Source organism: Octopus sinensis, linkage group LG3, assembly GCF_006345805.1.
Source record: "Octopus sinensis linkage group LG3, ASM634580v1, whole genome shotgun sequence".
NCBI lineage: Eukaryota > Metazoa > Mollusca > Cephalopoda > Octopoda > Octopodidae > Octopus > Octopus sinensis.
Window position 1 is genome coordinate 136,734,901 of NC_042999.1, and position 24,550 is coordinate 136,759,450.

A 24,550-nucleotide genomic window follows, 5' to 3' on the forward strand; every position below is an offset into this window, starting at 1 on the left:
CAATATTAGATGGCAGAAAGACTTGAAGATTTTGTGAGTTGAATTTCAGGAGTTTTATATAATAGACATTTTATGAAGTGTTGTGGTGAGTGTTACCTTATCATTAATTTAGTTTGAATAGTTTTTTTTATCCAGTTTGCCATAAGATCTATGTACCATGGCAGCAAAATTCTATAGATATAGCTCATCATTATGTTCACATTTTCCATGTTGCCATGGGTTGGACATGACTTACCAAAGCAGTATTCTATAATCAGATACCCTTCCTACCAACAACCTCTTCCTGTTTCTCAAGTAAAGATGTGCATGCACACACACACACACATATGCTTCCATATTGTTTCTGTCTAGCAGTTTTACTCACAAGGCATTGGTCAACCCAAGAAGACATTGCAAAGTTTCCTTACAGTATGGTGGAACCCAAAACCACATGGTAACAGTAATAAAAAAATAAATGCACCCTTTTAAAGCCTAGCCAGGTTTCAATGGTGTATGCGTTCCTTAGCTGGACAGGACGCCAGTCCATTGCAGCGTTACTTATTTTTGCCAGCTGAGTGGACTAGAGCAACGTGAAATGAAGTGTTTTGCTCAAGAACACAACGTGTCGCCTGGTCCAGGAATCGAAACCACAATCTTACGATCATGATGCTGACACCCTAACCACTAAGCCACACACCTTTCACCCATGGTAACAAAGTAAGCTATTTTACTATACAGCTATTCTTGGACATATTCCAGTCATTAAATGCCTTATGATATTCACAGCCTGTATGCAACTTATTTGTGCTTTGATGTCTTTTTGTTTTAGACCTAAAGTCCACTCCTTCTTTCGTATTCTACAGAAGGATTGTTTCATTATTGATTTTACAAACTTTTTTCCAATCTAGTATTGATGGAGGTGATTATATGTTGGAGCAATTGTTTTTATCTACCACTGATCACTTAACTGTGATGTAGTAGTGTGGCCCTTTTAATCTTATCTTCATTCAGTAAGACTAATAAAGTTAGGTGCCTTGCTCAGGAATACAGCACTAATAAGATATTAACTATTGAATTGAACAAACAGTTTAAGTACATAGCCATTCAGTTAACAGCCATTGTATGCATAAAAAAAGGGAAAAGGAACCTTTTTTGCCTCCAAGAAACAGCTGATTAGCAAGTTTTGTGTGTTATATAGTTTAATTCTCTTTATTATTTCTTTGTCTGGATTACAAAATATAAAAATAGTTAAAGTACTGACTTTTTTAAGCACATTGAATTAGCATAAGTATATTAAAGAAACAAATTCCTTTTTTTACTGTTAACTTTTGTGAGAGAAGTTGTAGATATAACAACATATAAAAAAGTTATTGCATTTTTTTTCTGAGATTTATATGATTTTGATATATCTGGTGGCTGTATTTAATTCCTGCAATAAAATAATTTATAGCGACTAATAATACACATGGTTGGCCATGTATGCACAACTCAGTTCACACAGTTACAGCTTTGTGCATATGAAATTTGGCAAGGACTTAATGGTTGGGAGCACATTGTAATGTCATCTACTGAGTGGTATGCTATTTTTATTGTAGAACTATATTCTGTATTCCAAATAGCAACTCTGTTTGATCTTTCACTTTCAGCATAGCTAAAGTTTCCATTAATCCTCATTCACATATCTAAATTTTTAGGCAGGTATGGTGGAGGGGATTATCAGTAAATTCAGGGATAGAATTTAAATATTTTTCTTTTAGTATCATGAATGTGTCATTAAATTTATGAAGGTTAGCAAGATGGACATGACAATACAAATGTTGATTATGAATGGTAATTTTGACTTGAGGTCATTGTAATTTAAACCTTTGGTTCCATGAAGATCTTTAGTGATTGTGTGACATTTCAATAAGAAAGTTTGGGATTGTTTTCTTTCATCAAAAACATTTATAGTATTTATAAAAATTATGTGATTACAGAGAAGTCATGAAATTAGTGAACTTTTGCTCCCCCCCTCCTGTACTAAAGTTTCAAAATCCATGCAACGACACATAAGATTAGCATCTTAGTTGATCGCTATCATCATTTTATGTCCATTTTTACATGCTGTGCAAGTTGGGCTAGACTTTCTGAAGCAATTCTCTTCCTGGTGCTTTAAAAAGCACAGATTTATCCATATATAATAATTGCTTTCATGTATTATTTCCCTCTTGTGCTAAGAAGATAGTGTGGAAATAGGAGATTGTCAAACATTTAATATAGAGTGAGTGAGTGACTGATGGAGAAATCCAATGAGAGTAGAAGAATGAGGTATTTAGTTTTCATGCTTGGCTGGGCTAGTAAACTGGGAAAGAGCCAGTGAGATATACTGAGTAGATTAGTGTAAGTGGTGTAACAAGTAGTAGATAACATTGACAGCTGAATTTTCATTGACAAAAAATACAGCTGTTGAGTAATTTATGATTTAAATGGGATAACATGAGTTATCTGCTATATGTGTGCTTTATTAAAACGGTAAGCTCAACAAAAAATATACTAGACAGTTTATGTCAAAGTTAATTTTGTCTGAAGACTCTTGTGGAGAACACATCTGTTGGATAAACCAGCTAAGAAATTTCACATGAAATAATATTTCAGGTTCAAATCAAATAAATGCTTACCTGTTAACCCTTTTGATATCAACTTACTTGAGGCCATCCCTGTTTTATGATACAAACTCCCCATTTCTCTTCTTCTTTCAGCTAGGCCTTTCTACAGTCTGTTTCTTGACTATGTTAGTCAGTGTTCCTTAATTTGTACATTGATGCCAGTCATTAGCTTGCATGTAAATTCATGATTGTTTTCCTAAAGGCTTTTATTGTTGTGTTTCATCCATTTAAGTTCACAATTAATCCAAAAGCATAAATTCACATATGTACTTGGAAAGAAGAAAAACCATCAAATTATGGAAAAAATGGAAAATCAACAGTTGATTAAATACTTTCACAAGCCATTGCACTATGGGTCCAAATTAAATTGGCCTATCATAATTAATAAAATAAACTGAGTTCTGAATTCAAGTATTCCCATATAGATTTTGTTACCTCTTTGAACAACTCATTTTATTTTGGTCACTCATTGTAGCTAGGAAGTTGCCAATTTATGATGGAACAGTTTATATTTGGAATAATATGTAACTTTTAAAACATTTGCTCTAAAAGAAAATGAATTCATAAATCTGACCAGCATAAGAACATAGATATCAAAAGAAAGAAATATTATGAATAATTTTATTCTAACACAGTATCTTGTAAAGTATTGTTTCTAATTGAAAGTTAAACTAAGCTTATCTGCTAGTGGGTATTTCTAAGCTATTTTCCATTTATACTCATGCTTCATTATTAGTAATTTCTAATTCAAGATGTCTTAGATGAAATTGATTTAGACAGAGTTTCCATACCCTAATTTACTGACATACCATAAGACCACAAAATTGCTCTTCATTTCAGTATCTGAAGTCCATATAAGCTTGCATGATGGAATAGCTGCCTTTATTATGGTAATTTCTTGCAAGAAGTTCATACAGTTAAATCAATGTTTCTTTACTAATGTCAAAAGGTAACGACATATCAATTCCAAGAAAGAATAGTTGTGCATGGCTAACTTAAGAGTTTTAACATTAATGATTTTATCTTACCTATCATAAAAATTGTTATCAGTCTCTTCAGTCAAGAACAGAGGCTCTCAACATGGGTGGTACCACCCTCAAAATGTGTGTGTATGGAAGGTGTGGGGGGGGGGCTGTTGGACTTTGGGGGTCAGTGAAGGGAGTGGTAGTGAGATAACATAATTAACATACTAAATTTTACCCATAATAATAATAATTATATCATACATGATAAAACTAGTAATGGTTATTAGAATAAAACGAGAGATAAGTATATATCATGGCTAAAGAATGTTTGAACAAGAATGATTAATTTTTGATGTTATATTTCTGTCTTGAATGGTGTTTTTTAGGTATACAATCTTTCCTGTTTTTTTGTGATCTCCATACTTTGTTTAGTGATATAATCATATACAATTGTTGTGTACATTGCCCCTTTTAAAAATTTAGAATGAGTGAAATAGAAAAGTGCCATCAATACTCAAATGAGTATTTGAAACATAGATAAATAATGAGCAATTGCTTCTATATTTAATATGTGTAAAAACATTTCCAAACGAAGCAATGAAACTTCTAAGTATGATTGAACATTTACAAAAAATGCATCCAGATAAAACCAGAAATGATGAGGATTGCTTTCACCAAATGAAAAATTATTTTTAAAACCTTCTTATGCTCAAAGGGTTATTTACCAAACAAACAAGGCAAATAGAGAAGGGTTTGGTTATGTCTTTCAAACTTACAAAATTAATTGCGAAATGTGGAAAACTACATTCTATTTGGTGAAACTCTTAATAGCTATAAAAGAAGTTTTGGATACTATGATTTGCCCAGGTAAAAGTGCTAAGACAGCATCAATTTCTCTCAGTAATAGTACGGTAGCAGCAAGAATAGATAACATGGTGAAAGATGTCGAAAGTAAACTCTGGTTATGTAAATTCAAATCAGAAAATTATTGAAGAGTTTCTGTTTGCTTTAAAACTGGTACTTGACACAAAAGGTTCTACAGCTTTAAGTTTATTCTTGATTATTTTTTTTAATGCAAAGAATATCCCTCTCACAAATAGTATTGCATGTGCAGATGGGGCACCAGCTATGAAAGGCCGTTATTGTGAATTTATAGCACATGTAAAGGAAACTGTTCCACATATATTTGCAGTTCACTGTGTTACTCATTGAGAACACTTGGCTGCGAACCCTCTTAGTGGTAGACTACATAACATGTTGAATGATGTAATTAAAACAGTAAATAAAATCAAAACCTGTCCGCTGAATAACTGTCTTTTGGAAGTTTTGCCATGAAAAAGAAGAAAAGTGAAAGTGCCTTTTGCTTCATACTGAGGTGTGATGGCCTTCGAATGGAAATTGAAGCATTTTCATAATCTCTATGATACTCTTTTATAATTTCTTAATCCATATGATGAGGACATATATAATAAACTAATCAATGAAAAAGCTGACATTACATATATTTCTGATATTTTCACTAAATTAAATGAGGAAATAAGATTAATTAAATTAAAGCAAAGGGAATCATAAATGTATTTATCAGCAAATTGTCATTCAACTAGCAGAGACTATTGAGAAAAGATTTTTTAGTTTCCAAACCTGTACATAATAGAAACAATGATAGCAATTTAATATTAGCTATGGATATAGACTGCTATTGTTTTCATCTGCAGACATTAAAAGAAGACTTAATGATAAGGTTCAAAGATTTTCTTGATCTTAAAGTACCTGATTAGGTCATAAATCCATTTCTCTCTGATGCTTCTTCTGCTCAACCAGGTTTACATGAAGAAATTATCAATTTAAATGATTTTGAAGTTCAAATATATTTTCAACAGCTTGGTTATGAATCATTCTGTCCCAAAATACAAAGCAAGTATTCTTAACTTTAGCAAGAAATGAAATTACTGTTCATTGCTTTTCCTTCTTCATATTTTGTAGAGAAAGGGTTCAACACAATGTTGCAATTGCTGACTCAGCAACAGAATAAATTTTCATTAAGTCAAAGAGAAGACTTATGACTTCTTTTGATTAACATTGAACCTGATATAAAAAGTTTAGCTAGATCTCATCAGGCACAGGGAAGCCATTTAACTTGCAATATATATAGTAAATTTATAACTATTGTCTTTATTAATTTTTTGTCATCTCACTGTTAAAAGCTTATACAATCCATTTTTTTAGTAAAATTCATAAATTATCATCCATGTTAATTTAGTTTAGTCATAAGACCTCACTAGCCACTTGAGTGGGCACTACAAAAAAAAAAATGGTTAAGAACCACTGATTTAGAACATCACTACTCTTCATCTTCAGAGGTTAGACCTTTGAATTTCCATATTAAGTTCTTTCTTTTATATTTTCTAGTTAAACAGTTCCATATCAAACTTACATTACTTCTTAATCAGTAATGTTTATTATAAAGTTTCTCCAATCTCTTCAACACGTTTATTAAAAACATTTTAATATGACATTGAAATTTAAGGTGACGAGCTGGCAGAATTATTAGCATGTTTGGCAAAATGCTAAGTGGCATTTTATCCATTCTGAGCTCAAATTTTGCTATGGTCGATTTTGATTTTCATCCTTTTGGGTCAATAAAATAACTACCTGTTGAGCACTGGAATTGATATAATTGACTTACCCCTACCAAGAATTTCTGGCCTTATGCCAAAATTTTAAATTGATATGACAGTGGAATTCCAAACTTTATATCAAAAGTTTCCATTTAAAAAAAAAGTGAACTTGCACAAAATTTGAAATCCCATACATAAAACATGCATTTTCAGTCACTTAAAGCTATTACTAAATCATATTCCAACTAAATATTTGAGAGACCAAAAAGGTTCACAAAACATACTATAAAAAATTATATTAGATTAATTTGCTTTCCAGAAATTGCAAAATATTTGAGCTTATTTACTTTGAATATTAGTTTATTTGCATAGGGAATATTGAAGTGGAAAGTTAAAGTGAAAGATTTCTGGATATTGAACTGGAAAGTATGATGTTTGATTTTTAAAATGCAAACATAACATTGCATCTAAAGTAAGTTGGTTAAAGAAGTATCCTTCACTTTGGAATCCACATTTATTTTTGAGTTTTAATCAAGCTTTTTTGTTTTTTAAGCTGCTGAAAAGAGAAAAGAAAGGGATAAAAATAATAGTGAAGTAAAAATTAATAGATGATTGGAGTTTTAATCTTAGTTTGATAGAATAATGTTTTAAATTTCATCCAATTTAAAATTTATCATTCCTCATCAACATTGATTTTTATATTTGTTAACTAGGATTTTGTTATAGCAGATTTAAAGAAAAGCAACCACAACTAAAGAATAAGTTAGTATTTATTGGTTCAATTTCATGAAAGCCTTATTGATGTAAGGATGGTGGTTATACAATTATTGTCTTTCTGTTAAGAAAATCTAATTTAGAATAAGAGAAATTGTTTTTTTTATTTTTAATGCAAAATTAAGAGATATTATTTACTTCTGAAATATTGTAACATTTAGTGTTAGTTTTGAAGAGATGAAGTTTCAGCTTTTTTTTTTTTTTGTGAATACATACCTTATAGATATTAACATTACTTTTCTTTCTCATTTGTATGATCTAGATTACAGATCCAATATATACAAGCTGATTCTTGTGCCAGCATTATTTAAATAATCTTTAAATTATAATTTTCCTCTTTCAATGAAGTACAAAAAAGTTAAACTCTAATGAAAACACTAGGTGTCAGATTTCTCAGTGATTCAGGATACACGAGAGAGCTACAAATGTATTTAGGAAGGCAGAAAATTCATTATCAAATAGAGCTTTTAGATATTGTTTGAGATGAAAGTTTAATAAGTATCTGGGGATAGAAAATCAAAAACCATTTGAAAAAAGTCCTTTCTCATGTAAGAGAATGTAAATAGATTTTGTCTCAACTGCCATCTATGTTAATTTTCTATAGCAACATACACAACTATTTCAGTAGATATTATTAATCCATCAATGTAGTTTGGAATAGACACTGTGCTCCAGTTTCTTTTCACAAGATTTTATCTCTGCTTACATGGAATTCTCTTTCTCCACCACAAAAGAAACCGAAATTTTGCAATATTATTTTATTCACTTAGCTTTGCATCTTTACACTTCTATCACCTCCAAAGTATTCTCCATTTGAAACAATACATTGATCCAGAAGCATTTTCCGCTATTCCAAGCAGTGCTGGAACTCTTCATGAGGAAGCCACCACTCTACACTTTGCCACACATCAGGGTTTTTATCTCACCGTGTCTCATAAATGCTTCAGAGCTGCCAAGTAAAATATCTGCTTAACAATTTGACCAGGAGCAACAAATTATCTGTAGACTATTTCTTCACATCGATGAAACAAATCAGCATCATCTTGACATTAGACTTCACTTGATGTGCTTTTTGGGGGTGTGGTGACATTGAATGCTTACATTGACTTGATTGCTGCTTCATTTCTGGGTCATAGCCATAACATCACCTTTTGTCACCAGTTATGACCTTTGAATAAAGGTCCGAACCAACTTCCAACTTCAGTTCACAACACGCATTCAGTCATGACTGCTTTTGATCTGTGAGTAAGCAAGGCACAAATTTTGCTGTTACTCTTTTCATTCGCAATTCCTCACTCAGAATTCATTGGCAGGAGCTCCAGGACACATCAGTTATATCAACAAGTTCGTCAATTGTTTGGCAACGGTCCTCCAAGATCGATTCATGAATTTTCATGATGTTTTCATTCATTTGGGAAGTTGACGGTGGCCCTGAACAATGTTGGTCTTCAAGTGGCAAGTGACCATTCCTAAAGCATGAAAACCGCTCATGAACTTGTGTTTTGCTCTTGACAGCATCGTTGTAAGCTGTTTGAAGCAAAACTGTTTTTGCCAACGTTTTCCCCAGCAGAAAACAGAATTTCACAGAAGCACACTGTTCTTTCATTTCAGCCATCACAAAAATCAATGAATAGTGGAGAAGCACTGCAAAACAATGATGCATCACATGACAGTATGACTTCATATGAAGCCGCTGGTTGCATCAAGTGGCTTTTAGCAGTAGATGCCCGAACTACAACATGCTTGCACCACAGAGAACATTTTCTGTTACTTTTGGGTACCCCTTTGTAACCCCACCTTCTCACTTGGATATTAGCAACAAAAACTTCAAGCTACTTTAACAGTTTTCTTTCCCAATTTCTCTAAATTCCTCTTTTATCTCTGCTACTTTCTGAAATTCCCCAACTGCCAACATCTGTTCAACTATCTCTCATACTGCATTAAGGGCATTTATCACACCTCAGTTCTCAGTGTCAGCATACTTCCAACAATAACTGTGCTGCTGTATAGGTTGAATCATTTTTTATTCTTAACTAACTTCACTTGTTAGTCTCCTTACCTAGTCATATCTTTAACAGACCTGTTGGTTCTTTAAACACTCTTCACCTCTTGCCTCTAAATCCATCCTTTACCCCACCATTCTAATATCTGCTTCTGTTACATTACCTGATAATTTCTTATTGAATACATTTATCATAATGTCACTTATGTACCTTAAGCCTTCTGATATTTTAAGACAGCTAATTAGTCCTATTTCTACACTTACTAGTACAGTTAATTTTCCATTAACTCTTTCAATGCAAAACCGCCCGAAAAAAATTTTGGTTAATGTGACCAAACCGCCCAAAGCCGCCCGAATTTACCTGTTCATATTTAAATGAGAATATCAGAGCAAATCTCTTTAGTACATTCGTGAAGACACGTATTATACTTCGTAAACAGTTCAACTACAGTTTTATACAAAAATCGAAGTGTAATTTTAATTCCGTGAATTTTGGGAGATATTTTTCTGAAATTTGTTCCTATTGTGTTTTCAAAATTTGTAATTCTGACAAAAAATGGATACGAATTTCATTGTATCAAGCAGCGAGTCAGAATTCGAAGGATTTTCTACTGGAGACCTTCATAAATCTAACTCTATGACTGAAAAAAAAAGCATGTGGTATTTGATAATGAATCTGATGTTTCATTTTCCGAAAGTGAGAACAGTGAATCCGAGAGCTCGACAGCGATAAAGAAAATGAATTGGCACCTGAATGGAGTGAAAATTTAAAAACTGTTTCTTTCGGTGATTTTTCTGAAGAAACTGGACCAAGCCACAGACTTTCCCAGAAGAGTAAAGCCTTAGACTATTTCTATTTACTTTTTCAAATGAGCCTATTTGAAATCATTACGGTGGAAACGAACCGTTATGCTAAATGTAAACAAAGCGAAAGAAAGGATAGTTAGTGGTTTCCCATAACCTTAAATGAAATTAAGACTATTTTGCCATAAATATTATTATGGGTATCAGAAAGTTACCCAGAATAACAAATTCTATCGTAAAATTTTGTTGTATACCCAATTGAATATTAACTAATAACCCATTTTCTATAGCGATGTTTGAACAAAATTTTAATAATTTTATATATTGTTGAATTTACCTGTATCTACCTGCAATTAGTCACTTTGTGACAAAAATTATAGTATAGAATTGGTTGAGAACATTTCATTAAATTATCTTCCAAAATTCATGCTAATATATTGATAAATAAAAAAGATATAGTTGTTTAATGAAACCAGACTAAATTTATGATTATGTTAGAAATTAATTGAAACAAATAAGGGGTGTATTTTGGTCAGAAATATAGTAACGAAAGGGTTAAGCTAGACCTACCAGAAACCTGCTATCCTGTGTCAAACACATGTTTGCTCTATTTTTACTCTGTGAATTTATTTCTTGCTCTTGATATCAACAAAGTCTTTGACTATATCTAGTATGGTGACTGAGCAAAATTATCTTCCTGTGGTTTCCATTCACCTTTAATATCTTGGATTGGAAGTTTCAAGTCATTGTGCTCCATCAAAACACTTGTCACTCTTCAGCTTGTATTCTACTAATTTTTATGTACTACACAGCTCAGTTATATGCCCTGTGCATAACAACCTACTTGTCACTTACTCTTGAGTGCACCATGGTAATCATGCCAATTCAAATATCATAGAACTTAGACAATTACGTATTTGACATGCATTATTTTCATGAACAAAGATCTTGAAAAGATCTTTCAATTGGTATGTAATAACCTGGATCCCCCTCAACAGCACTAGATACATTCACTACACAAATTGAGAAAACACTTTACATATAAAAACACTTTACATATAAAGCCTCCATGAATTTTACAATGTTTGGTTTCACAATCTGTGATGATCTTTCCTAGTAGGTCCTCTCACACACACACATACATACACACTACGCATATTACACAGTCCAAACTTCTAAGTATATTCAATTTTCACCTCTCAGCAATTGCTAACCATCTACAAGGCAAAAGAACATATCATACTAGTGTATTGCACTCACTATAGTGTCACCCAGCCATCTCTTCTACCATGACTGCTTTTTCATCCAAACTGTACTATTTCCACCCAAGCTCGCTCAATTTACATTCCTCTTTTCTTATCATCACTTGACATCACAAACCCTGCACTGAAGACTTCTCAATCCATCTTACTCCAAATTACATCCTTCTGAAACCCTCCTACCACCCATTAAAGCTATCAATTTACTGATGTTTAAGCTGATTATTAACTGCACCAACCTTACAAAAGTCTGTAATAGTCATGAGTTCTTTTTCCTTCTCTCCTGACTAAATACCTTTTTTTATTCATTTAAAAAAAAGTCCATCCTCTGATCAATCAAAAAATAATTGGTTGTTGTCTCTAGCTGATCTTTTGAGAGTATAACAATGAGTATATTGTTTAGACACACCTAATTCCCTGCAGTAGCTAAGGCATACCTTTCCTTATGGTACATAAACTTCTTTATTGGCTTGCTGGAATTTCTGATACCTGTATGATTTATACTGAAATTGGATCTAGGATTTAAAGATGAGGAAGCAGTAAAGTAATATCTGTTAGAGGTTTGTGTGTGTATGTATATATATATATATATATATATATATATATATATATATTTATAATATATACGCATGTGTGTGTAAAGGGCAAATCAGAAAAAAAGACTAGTATTGGCTGTGTTCTGCTATTGGCTTATGTAAGATGTTGGAGTTGGTGACCTATAGAGATAATTATGACATTAATTTCACTTATAACAGTTTATTTTATGAAGAATAGTCAGTCAAGGAAAATGAAAAATTTCCTAATTAGTAATATAATATATCACTTTAAATTTGTCTTATTTCCCGAAAATATGTCATTAAGCAACTACTTTGCTTTGGTTTCATTTTCTAGTGTTTTCTAAGATATAACATTTCCAGTATTGTTAAGTGGAATCTTGTATAATAAAGTGTATCAATCTGCCAGAAACAATTCAGTAATTTTAAAAAAAGCTCTGTACATTTGTGTATGTGAAAAAGAAAATTAGTTTTTTTTTTCTAAGATCATTACAGATCTTCTCTGGCAGGTATTTTATGTCATTAATTATTTCTAGATGTTTCTGAGCCAAAATGAAATATTCAAATTTAATGAGCTCCCATAGCATTTTAACTGTGTTTGAAATATCACAAAATTATGATCTGTAACAGCAATCTTATTCTCAACAGAATCAACAAATAGAAAAGTAGCTTCAGCTATGACAATTATATTTTGGAAGACCTTGGGTGGCATAGCTATAACTTCTCTAACCACTACTTTGTTTGTCAGAGTAAGAGCATTCACAAGCCACTTACTCTAAGGCTCCAGTTGTCAAGTTTATTGGTGTCCTCTTGTAGATACTCTTCGGAATTTTCAATGTGAATATAGTTTACCTGATAATATTGTTTCTATAGATTTATTAAAACAGATGATGAAGAGAAGTGACACCAGGACACTTTCATAAGACATATAAGAATTATGCCAGAATTCTATCTGAATGAAAACTCCATTTTAATAATTCATGAAATAGTGAAATGACTTCAGGAAATACCAAATCACACATAACATTCAACTTCAATTATATTGTTTTTGTATTTGTATGATATATATATATATATATATATATATATATATATATATATATATATATGAGACATTGTCATACCTCTTTAGAAGATCTATTGCAATTCAACTGATGTACTTTCTTCACCCATGAATTTGATTATTGTCTGTTGTGGTCACCAGTTGTGAAATGTTTGAGTGATTACTTTTAAGCCATTTCAACAGGAAGTAATTTGATTGTACATAACCCAGATGTTCACCTTTTGTACAATTTAATTATCCCTTCAAAAGTCTTGGGAAATAATATAGAAACAGATTAGTTGGAAGTACTGTATGAAACCAAATTAAATGTGTGTTTGAATTTAATCTCTTTTCTTTCTGTTAATTTCAATCATAATGCCTATATAGTCTCCATCATCGATATAAAAGTTTCAGAAAAATGTAGCTTGCCCATCTTTAAAGTACAATTTGCTGTATAATGTTTATATGATAAAATTAGTCTGCAATATTGTATGAAATATATTTCTTTAATAACTATGTATAAACTCCAAACCATTTCAAATTAGACTTTCCATTCTGTTGTTGCTCCCTCATTTTAAACAATTTCATTACCACTTTAATAATTAATGCTGAATGATTAAAAGATAATGAAATTTCAACTGTAGACTCTCTCTCACACACACACACACACACACACTCACCATAGTTTCATGGTTTGTTGAGTTAAGAGTTTTTCTTACCCAGCAATATTTATTTGCATGTACAGTCTTTCAAAGATACAACTTTGTTTTGACTCTGTCATTTCAATAACTGAACAGTTTCATTACAATCTCAGTTCGTATACATTCAAAGTCAGTCTTTATGGGCAATTAATTTACAGCACATACTTTTTTCACTTATCTCTTAAACATGAAATGCAAAAGACAAAAGTAGGTTTTAAAAGATAAACTCAAAAAGCATAGAAGTTTTGAGTACTTATCTCTGGAAGTTTTTTATTTACTATTTTTCATTTTATTTGTTTTTCTTTTACTGATATCAGTAGCCATAAACTTTTCTTATTGATTTCTAAGTAAGGTGATGATAGAGTTATTCAGTGGTGGCTAAAATTTCAAATTGATTAAAGTAAAATTTATCATTTTGAGAAATTTGTGATGCCTGACATTGGTAATTAATCTTCTTAGATTTTTTAATTTAAATATATATACATACAGATATATATATATATATATATATATATATATATATATATATATATATATATTATTTATTAGAAGGTGGGTAGACATGGTTGATGTAAACTTTAGTTACAGTTCATTGCAGTATCACAATGTAAATAGCCAATAATAAAAGAATCAGTCAAATAAAGATGCAGAAGAAATGAAAACACCAAGGATTTTTTTTATCATATTTCTGATGTTTTTAGTCACATAGAAAAAATCTTTTATATTTATTTTAAATGATAAAGAAGTTATATTTTGTTGAAGATTATACTTCCATAAAATTTTTTTTTTATTTCGTATTTCAGTTCAAGACTCCTTAACTAATTTATCATATAGTATACTACGTTTCTAATAACTCTTGATAAATCCTAGAGAATTGGGTGCTGTGAGGTACCAACTGGCACCACAACTTTTTTCTATCTAAACTTCCAGGCTGGACAGTAAATTGGATTAAAAAGGCAATGATTTCTATACAGCTCCACTCACTCGCATTACCAAACACAGTATCATAATATGCAGTGTGATCCCAATCAGGCTAAAGCATGACATATGTACATCACTTAAATTACTCCAACCAGAACATTTAACTTGGCATCTGTCAATTAATTATGCTAGGCTATATTGAGTTTCCTTCTTGCTACACCACCAACTAAAAAATATGCTTTAACAGATTCTTGTGTGTGCATGTACACAAACTACATCAGTGTTTATTTAAATCAAACATCTAATTTCTTTCAGGTTAAATTGAATTCTGAAGGCCATATTGTATATAGCATTTCAAGCGACAAGATTATCATCAAAGACATTGTGCGAAACAGTAAGTTATGTTATTGTTGTTTGTGTTGTTAGAGTATTGGATTGGAAGAGTTTCTAAAGCACTGGTTAAATGCCTACCATTTAAATCCCCCTGAGCTCAACATTACCTTTCATTCTTCTTGGACCAATAAATACCAGCCAAATATTGGAGGAAATTTGATTAACTTTTCCCTACAAAATTATTAGGAAATATATTTATTGGTAGAATTATTAAAGTATCGGGGTAAAATCTTTGCAATATTTCTCCTGGCTCTTTTTTTTTTTTTTTTTGCTAAGTTCAAATCCCACCAAGGCCAGTTTTACCTTTCATCTTTCCAGGATCAATAAAATAAAAACTAATCAGGTACTGTGGTCAATGTTATTGATTAACTCACACCTCTCCTCAAAATTGCTGGCCTTCTGACGAGATAAAAAATTATTGCGTTGTTGTTGTTATATTTTCAACAGCCTTGTGCATGTTTCTACTACTCCCACCAGATGCACCTCTATGTTCCAATAGTGTATGGACCATTGTCTTTTGGGCATGTATACTTCATTAGTTTTTTGTTTTTTTTGTTTTGGGCTTTATTAGTATGTAGTTAATATTATGTGGTTTAGTGTCAGGTGGTGTATTTATAACATTAATGAATGGCAAATATATAGAATGTGAGTTGCTTGTTTTATAGTGTTTAGCACTGATCATTTATGAATATGTATTATGTAGTTGGGTGTTGATTGTAAAGAGTATGTGTTGTTATATTGTTTGGTGATGCATTTATTGTGTGTTATTTTATGTGGTAACGTTGAAAGTATGTTTTGTTTTTATATGCAGATAGTGTTCTGTTTAAGTTGTACTAGTGAATTAAAAGTGTCTTGAGTAGGCTTGTGCTGTGCCTAGTAGGATTGTCTTTTGGATTGTGTATAACATTCTAAACTTGTCTGTTTTGTTCATAATTTTTCTCAGTTATCATAGTTAGTGCACTGGCAGGAACTGAACAGTTAGAAGAATTAATGAGGTCAACTGTCACATTGTACTAGTAAAGTAATCTATACCTGATGTTAATATCTTTTCTCACTTTAGTTTTGTACATTTTTGTGCCTAAGCATTGGACTTATGCTGTTAAAATTGGATCTTCTATTTCTGCTTTTAGTCCAGTGCTATTGAACCATTGTTGGCATTGAATTTGGCTTGATTCCTCTCTGTTGAGGCTTATGAGATATAAGCAAGAGTGGCTTTTCCCTTTCATTTTTCCCCACTTAATTTTGGAATTTATTTTGATTTTGCCAGTTGTTCTTTTTTTTCTTTTTTTTAGCTATATCTCTTATTTAGTCTTTACTTAAATTTTTTTTCTTCAGTGTAGTTAGTTTCCTGTTTGTATTTTATCATTTTATTATTAGAGAGAACTTGTGTTTTTTTTTTTTTTTCTATTTCATGCTTTCTCATCACACTAATCAGTTTCCCTTTTCTTTCTTACTTTTAAGTGGTGTTCATATGCCACTGTTGTTTTATTTAGCTACAGAGAAAGGTATCTTCAATCTAGAAACCTAGCAGACTTTACTAAAAGCATCTTAAGTGCCAGGTCACAATGTTAAACTGGGTGATAGATCAAGTCTACCATCCAATTAGGTTATAACAGCATTTAAACTCAGAACATAAAGAACAAAGATTCAGATTCAATGTTCTTACAAGTCTGCCGATCTACCATCTTGGATATCTTTTTATTTTTTACTTGTTTCAGTCATTTGACTGCAGTCATGCTGGAGCATTTATTTTTTTAGGTCCGGTACTTATGGCTTCCTCACAGTTTCTGTCTATTGAATTCAGTCACAAGGCATTGGTTAATCCAAGGCTATAATAGAAGACACTTGCCTGAAGTGCCTCATAGTGGGACTGAACCCAAAACCATGTGGTTGCAAAGTGACCTTCTTAATCACACAGCTACTTACCCTGATGAACAGCAAAGTTGTCTCCCAACAGAGTTTGAACTCAGCATTGAGTGTCAACAAATATTGTGAAGTATTCTGTCCAGTACGCCAATGACTGCCATTTCACCAGCATAAATGTATTTTCTTTGTGTTGGGGCTGCTTTATTTATGTGGCATGCCTAGAGTATCCAGTATTGTATGTTTCTCCAACATAAATCTATATTCATTAACTTATTAACTGGATAAAAATGGATCACTTGTAATTGATCAGTTGTTTAATATTCCAGGATCAATAAAATATGTGTGATAACCCAATAGTCAACAGTTCAATTAGGTGTTTGCATGTGAAGGCCATATCTAAATCCTGTATCAGTTATCTGTCAATTGTAACAACACTGTACATTAGGTTTACCTGATATATTAAGCCATTCAAGATTTAAATGTCTGGCAAAAGTACATGGAAATATTGCATCTTGTGTGAATTTTAGATATATCAAGGTTTCGTGTTACCTTTCTACAAAATTTTGTTTTCGTATTATTGTTAGCTTTGAGAATGTGCAAGGTGGTATCAAAACTTTTTAGACAAGTTCTGTAGTGCAGCAACAGATAGCAGCACATAGTTGTGTGCACAGTGAGAGCTAGCAGTGACCTTTGTGGGGCAGTGTGCTGAGGGACATTGCTGTGTTTACTTTGCAAGTAGTAAAATTTGTATTTTTGTGATTGCGTGTATGCTGTAATCTGTGATTTGTGTCATGGACAGAAAGTTGGAACAAAGGGCCAACACGAAATTTTGCATTAAATGTGGGAAGTCTGCTACAGAGACCTTGAGTATGCTTCAACAAGCTTATGGCAATGAGTTGTACACAATGTTTCGAGTGACATGAGTTCTTCAAAATCAGAAGAATGTCTCTGGAAGATGATGAGCAATCTGGGAAATGTTGAGAAAATTCATCAGCTTGTGCCTGAGGATCGTCAGAGGACAATCAATAACATTACTGATGTTGTTGGTCTACCATATGGGTCCATGCAGGCAATCCTAATGTTTGGATTCTTCATGACGACCATGCACCCTGTCACCAAGCTCTCCTACTTCATGACTTTCTCTCCAAAGACAACATGGTATCACTTCCGCACCTGCCCTATTCACCAGATTTAGCACCTGCAGACTCCATCCCTTCCCAAAGATAAAAATGCTGCTCAAAAGTTGCCATTTTAACATCATTGTTGAGATCCAGAGCAAATTGCAGGTGGTCCTTGACTTACTTACAGAAAATGACTTCCAGGATGGATTCCAAAAGTGGCAGAAATGCTGGGACTAGTGTATTGTTGCACAAAGTGACTATTTCAAAGGAAATGATGTTAAAATGTAGGTAAATAAGTTACTTTTTATTTAACATAACTAGTCTGGGAACTCTTTGATATCACCTTGTAAATGGTTAAATGAAATGATGAACAAAAAACTAGCCCAGCAGGTCAGCAATTTATATCCTGCTGGTGGTACAGCTTTATGTTTGGAAAAGACAAATAGCTACCAAGGTGCAGCCCACCTTACTGTAAACAGGTACTATGAGATTTTATAATTGGCCATTGTAAGCAGTACTGCGCAGTAAAATTGATGACTGATACACTAATTTTATGTATTTAATTCAATTCTTCCCATAGTAAAAAAAATAATTACAATGAACCAATAGCCTATCCAAGTGATAATTTGGCGACCATTTATTTAATAAAAACGAAAATAAGCACTCACTTTATAAACACCTTGACTTGAAAAAGATGACTATTATCTAAAAAAAAATAGTCTGAAATTTGCAATATACAAAAATTGATTCAGTCTTAGTATTAACCAACTATTAATTGTTGTTTCTCAGTTATTTGTTCATCTCGTCTGTTGTGTGTTCATTTCTCCATTGTGTTTTCATCTTTCTGTGCTTTCCTCATGACCTTCTGTATTAATCTCTTGCATTTGTTCATTTCTCTGTTCTTTGTTCATCTCTATTCTGTGTTCACCCCTCTATTCTGTATGTTTCTTTGTTCTGTGTCCCATTCTCTATAGTAAGTTAATTTCTCTACTTTCTTTGTTCATGCTCCTGGTGTGTGTTAGGCTCTCTTGTTTGTTAACCTCCATCATTTTTCTCATCTCACTGTTGTTGGGGCCTCACTGATTTGTGTTTATTGTTGTCTGTTTGTTCAGAGTTTCCCTTTCTTTCTTTCTCTCTCTCTCTCCCACATACACACACCCTGTTGTGCCTTCATCAGTATAGTGTTTTTATGTGCCCTTGTGTGCTAGTGTTTATCTTATGTAATATGTAAATATCTTTATAGTTTCTTCATCTCCTTCTCATCTCTCCATTGTTCCAGCACACTGTTGTTTGTTTATGAAGGCTAAGAATAAAATTATTTATGTTTTTGTTATATCAAAGATACCATAGATATTCATGTTTGTTGCAATTGATAGTTGTTGATTGAAAAGTTGTTCTAGTCTTGAAGGCAATGAAGGACATAGGTAACTAACAGTGGGGAAATATTGTAATTAGTGTTTCTTTAAGCCCAAAATCTTACCTTTTTAAATTATTGGTAATTCTCTACATAATGCACATGTATATATGCAATTATGCACTTTGATTAAACATGGAAATTTTACACCCTCATTAGTCTAAATCTTTTCATCATGCCTAAAATTTTATTATATGTAGGGAGTATAAATTTGAATCAAAACTAAGATTCTTATATTTAAAAACCTACAATTTAAAATGTTATATTTAAATTAACACAGTTGACAAAGTATATAGTTATAATGTTATGGATAAAAATAGCTAGAAATTTATTGGAAATAAGATCAAAATAAGAAAATTGTCGGCAGGAAAAAAGGAACCAGTCGGGGAATTACATGCATACAAAAATGGATAGAATAAAGAAAAGCAGAAAGAAATGAAAAAGCAAAAGGATGAAAAGAAAGAATTTGAGGTGGATAGCATGTGTTTGCATATTGATACATTATGATAAAACAATACTAGAAGACAGTATGGAAAAAGTATATATGAGAAAGAAAGGAAAAATATAAAATTAGGTTGAAAAGGAAAGAGAACAAAAATAGGCTTGTTATTATGAAGAGGAGAGAGGGAAGTAAACGCATGAAAGTATATAAGTCAGAGAGACTCAGAAATGTCACAAAATAAAAATAGAAAGAAAATGAGAAATGGAGAGGAAGGCTTAAGTGTTAACAGTACATAGAAAACAGTCGATCAATCCTTAAATAATAATAAAGTTATAGACAAAACAGATTTATGTTCTTTTTCCTTTTTTTTTTTTTTGATAAAAGAATATATCACTTTACCAAAATTCTTTAGTTTATGTAGTTTATGTAGACAATTTCTTTGAACAACACTTAACTTACAGAATGCCTTTGACACAAAGATTCTGAATATTTAGAGCACTTCAAAATCAAAAAATGCTTTTAAATTTCATATAAATTGCACCTGTATGTAAGTAAATAATATTTAGCCTATAAGTAGAATATAACACCATAGAATGTGCTTGTTTCAGTCTTAGAAATTGAAAAGTGAATGAAATTTCTAGCATGGAAACTTTCTTAGGTGCACAGGCAACATGATCTAGAACCTCCAGACTATAGTTTTACAAATTTGAATACTGATTACAGTAAATCAAGTTCATAGTACATCATTCAGTCTCTAGATATGCTGTGATAGAGAAATATTTATTTTCTATGGATACCTAAAAGAATATGTATGCTGAATGTATTCACTTTTAAAGGTCTGTTCTCATTAATCTAAATCCATTCTCATTAATCTAAATCCTTTCTCTCTGATCTCCTTGCTGCCAACTCCTTACTGAGTTATTTTCTGTCAAGTGGTCATGCGTTAATATTGGAATAATTACATTGTGGTAAATATATAATGGAAGTTTTTTACTATCATTTCTTTGAGTGATATATATTGAGATAGTCTAGAAAGCTGTTCTGCTATGTGAGGTATTACACAGGATGTGCTATATTTCTAAATGAAAAGTATTCCCTTTTTAAGCATTGTTGTTGTAAGACAATACATAGGAGTAAAATTTCATCAGATGAAAATGGTGTATCCAATATTTTTTCAGATGACTGATATCATTAACTAAATTCTTTGCTATTATGGGATTATAACTGGAGGATTTATTTATTAATTGCAATTTTTTCTTTGGCTTCCTACAAGAACTGATTGTAATTCTCAAACTCTCTAAAACAAAAATCTTTCCTAAATCTATCAAGGTGGTGGTCATTCATATGGCCATCATCTCTATAAGGCCTAAATCTTTGGGATAGAACATCTGAAGCAAATCTAAATTATATAATGCTCTACCCTACAAACTTCAGCTCATTGTATAAGCCTTTAGCCACATTAAATAGCTCACCATAATAATATTTAACCTGAAAGCTATCCTGAAAAAATAATGAAGACCTCTTGACATGCTTGATAAGACTAATTTCAAAACATTAATGGGGATAATGTTCTTGCAAAATACTAAATATGATGAAGAGATGGCTTGGAAATGGATGACGAAAATTCCTGTGTCAAAGTGGGTGAATATTTAAGTATATTTATTGTCTATTTGGTTAAACAAAATAATTTCAGCTGAGTTATTTATCCATAAAGGCAAATGTGATGTAACTAATTTTTAAGATAATTATGTCTAAAATGTTTTCTAACTATATAACCCAGTTTGCTTTTTGCCAGGTTAATGATCCTGCTCTTGCAATCAGCTAAAAAATTAGCCTTTTGATCTTTAAATGCAAGATTTTACATAGTGCTACACATTCAGTTCTATCAACTGTTTTACCTTTGGTAGCTAATGTTCGAGCCTTTTTATTAATTTTGTGATAAGTACCAATGCTTATTTTTCTGTGTATTTGTAATGTTACTTGAAAAAATCCTAGAATGTATGAAATGTCAGTCTCATAAACATTAATGACAGCTCAGAATATACAGATATTTTCCAAATATCTTTAAGAATTTTTGTCTTTTTTTTTTATTTAATGTTCTTGGAAAGTGTTCACCAGAGAACAAAGTTTTACCTTTCTAATAGTTTGAAAGAGTTAGTTCTCCCCACCCAATAATTTACTATGCAGATGAAAATTTCTTCTTCACAAGCTTCATTTTTGATCATAGAGAAGCACCAGTTTAATTATGAGAGAAATAGGTTTTGCAGTGCATTCAGATCTGGTGGGGGGGGGGGGGGTTAAATTGAACATTTAAACTGGGTAGTCTAGGAGAGGCATGAAAAATCTTTTGTGAGTATGAAACTGGGTGCTGATACACCCTCAGTTAAAAGTTGTTTATAAAAACTACTCCAGAATTTGTGTGTGTGTTAATATTGAACAATGACAATGAGTGTTCAACACTACATTGGTGGATAAAGATTCTTAATTTGTGGGTTAACAAGATGGAGATAAATAACAACATCCTATGTGGCAGGCTTGATATTTGCTGAGAAATTTTCTCTTGGCATGAAACCAATGGTAGCCTTGTGGACCCACAAATAAAGTGTGTGTGTGTATAGACATATATCTATATATATATATATAGAGAGAGAGAGAGAGAGAGACGGGGGCAAGAGAGAGAGATAATATTCAATCCATAGTCACTAGTTCAACAAAATTTATATTCCCTTTCACCTATGGCTCATACGGAACTCATGGTTTCTGATGAGCCATGGGCAAAACAATATATATTTTGTTGGACTAATTATTATAGATTAAATATTTTTTATTCACTCTCAAATTTATCTTTGAGTACTTTATTCTAAGTGGTCAGGTATAGCTTCTTTTTGAATTTGTCAGCTCCTATATGTATATAAATATATATATATATATATATATATATATATCAGAGGTGGTGCCAGGTCATCAGTGTCATTTGTCATAGGTTTCATCGCTCAGGCTCATCAAAAATTTTGCATAAGACACATGCCTGCTCAAAGAATTTCACGTTTTACCACAATATTTCTAGCCACAAATAACTTACTTTTTATATCTCACACTATGCCTTTCTCCATTTCTAAGTTAAGCGTAAAAATAAAGCACCCTGCAAAACACAACTGATCTTTACACACAGACGCACAGAATAACAACAATCAAATAACAACAGCAGAGTGCACAACAAACATCAACGGCCTGAATGTCACCTGTACTCTTGACAAGGGATGCCAGTTAGTTTTTTACACCTACTAGACTCATTCGTATTAACCTGAGTTGTTGGATAATTTTTCATTCCTTTAAGAATATTGTAGAATGGAAACTTTTCATAGATTGCAATTTAAATCTTAATCTCTATAGAAATTTATTGTTTCAAGAAAACATTGAATTTGTATTACTTTTAATTTTTGCCGTCTCAGGCAGTAACTTCCAAGCCTGAGTAAGGTGCGTGTGAACGATGTTGAGAGAACATCTGCTACAAATATTTTTTGATACAGGACACCTCTAAGACAATCACCAAATGCTGAACGAAAATAAATTAACTGCGACTAGGCTCAATAAAAGGAGCCCAAGTTATTGTCTGAAATTACATACTTGAAGTCAGTGTTGACAGAAATTAAATCAGCTTACAAATACATGCTCACTTTACTAAATTTATGCTTGGGCTAATCCCAAACAGCTCAAGTGCCAGAGTTGCCACTGATACATATATATGTATACACACAAACACATTTCTAATAAAGGTACAATCCCCAAATTTTGGTAAATCAAGTGAATCAACCTTAGTATTTCATTGGCACTTATTTTATCAATCTCAGAAGAATGAAATGTAAAGTCAACCTCAGTAGAATTTTTAATTTAGAAGTAAAGGTATATAATTAAATACGGAAAATCATTTCGTTCATCATTTTACTAATTTTGGCAATCTGCCACACTTAACAGTTAATTTTATACTGTCATTATTTCATAGTCATTATTCAGTTTTGCATTACCACTTTTCACCACAACTATAATTTAATTATAATATATAAGTTTATATAGGGTCTATATGTATGTACACATATTTACACACATACCTGTATAAATATATGTGTGTGTATATATATATATATACATATGCATGTATGCATACACACGCACATGCTCATGTATCTTTACATACATGTACACACACATCTCAATGTGATTGTAGCCTCGATGGCATAAATAATCTAAAAAACTAAATAACTTTATATCTATGTGTGTATGTATGGCTGACTGAATTTATGAGAAAACAACATTAATGATGGCATCTTCGCTACTTTATCATTCAGTTATGCACATATCTGTTGCAAACAAGCAGTCTTTGATTTGACTAAAGAAGGAAAAATTTTGTTCTCTTTTTGATATTTATCATAATTATTATCATTATTAATACTTCACATATATTATTGAATATGGGTTTGTGTGTGTGTTTTGGTTGGTTGGTTGGTTTTAGCTTTCTAATTTTGCCTGACTTTTCACCAAATCTATGAAATTAATGCCTAAACTTGTGATTGTCAACTTATTTCAAACTTTCGCTGACAAAAATGGAAGAACATTTTCTATATTGTTTTTATTATATACTTTTTAACCTTCATGTAGTATCTGTCTTTATTTTTTTAATTTAAGATTTCCTGAAATTAATTAAATCAGAACTCTTTTATAATTATTCTTGTAATATTTCTTCATGTTCCTGAAGCTAAAGTTCAAAAAATTTCTAGAGGGAATTAATAAATGTCATTATAAATAATATAGTATGAATGAGTCCAAAGACCTTGTTTTGGTTATGCGACAGTGTGTTAATAAATAAAAATTATTCTGTATTATTGGAACAGTAGTTTTCATACAATTTTATTTAAAATTCTATTGAAAGATTAACCCGAAATTTGATTATTTTACATCTTCAGTTTATTGATCAATACTTCTTTTAAATAGATGATGTTGAAAGTCCGACTACCTCTTTTAATGATGGTCTCTGGCATAGTTTTCTCATAGC

At 31.8% G+C, this 24,550-nt stretch overlaps 1 protein-coding gene across 1 annotated transcript in view; it reads left to right on the forward strand.

The window, feature by feature from the left end:
* Positions 1-24,550, forward strand: part of LOC115209257 (neurexin-4) — a 586,511-nt gene that overhangs the window by 337,463 nt on the left and 224,498 nt on the right. Inside the window, exons 10-11 of the mRNA XM_029777551.2 lie at positions 14,580-14,658; positions 24,490-24,550. The exon at positions 24,490-24,550 is cut by the window's right edge and continues 95 nt beyond it. Of these exons, the coding sequence (XP_029633411.1) occupies positions 14,580-14,658; positions 24,490-24,550 (140 nt within the window). The remainder of the gene's footprint in view (positions 1-14,579; positions 14,659-24,489) is intronic.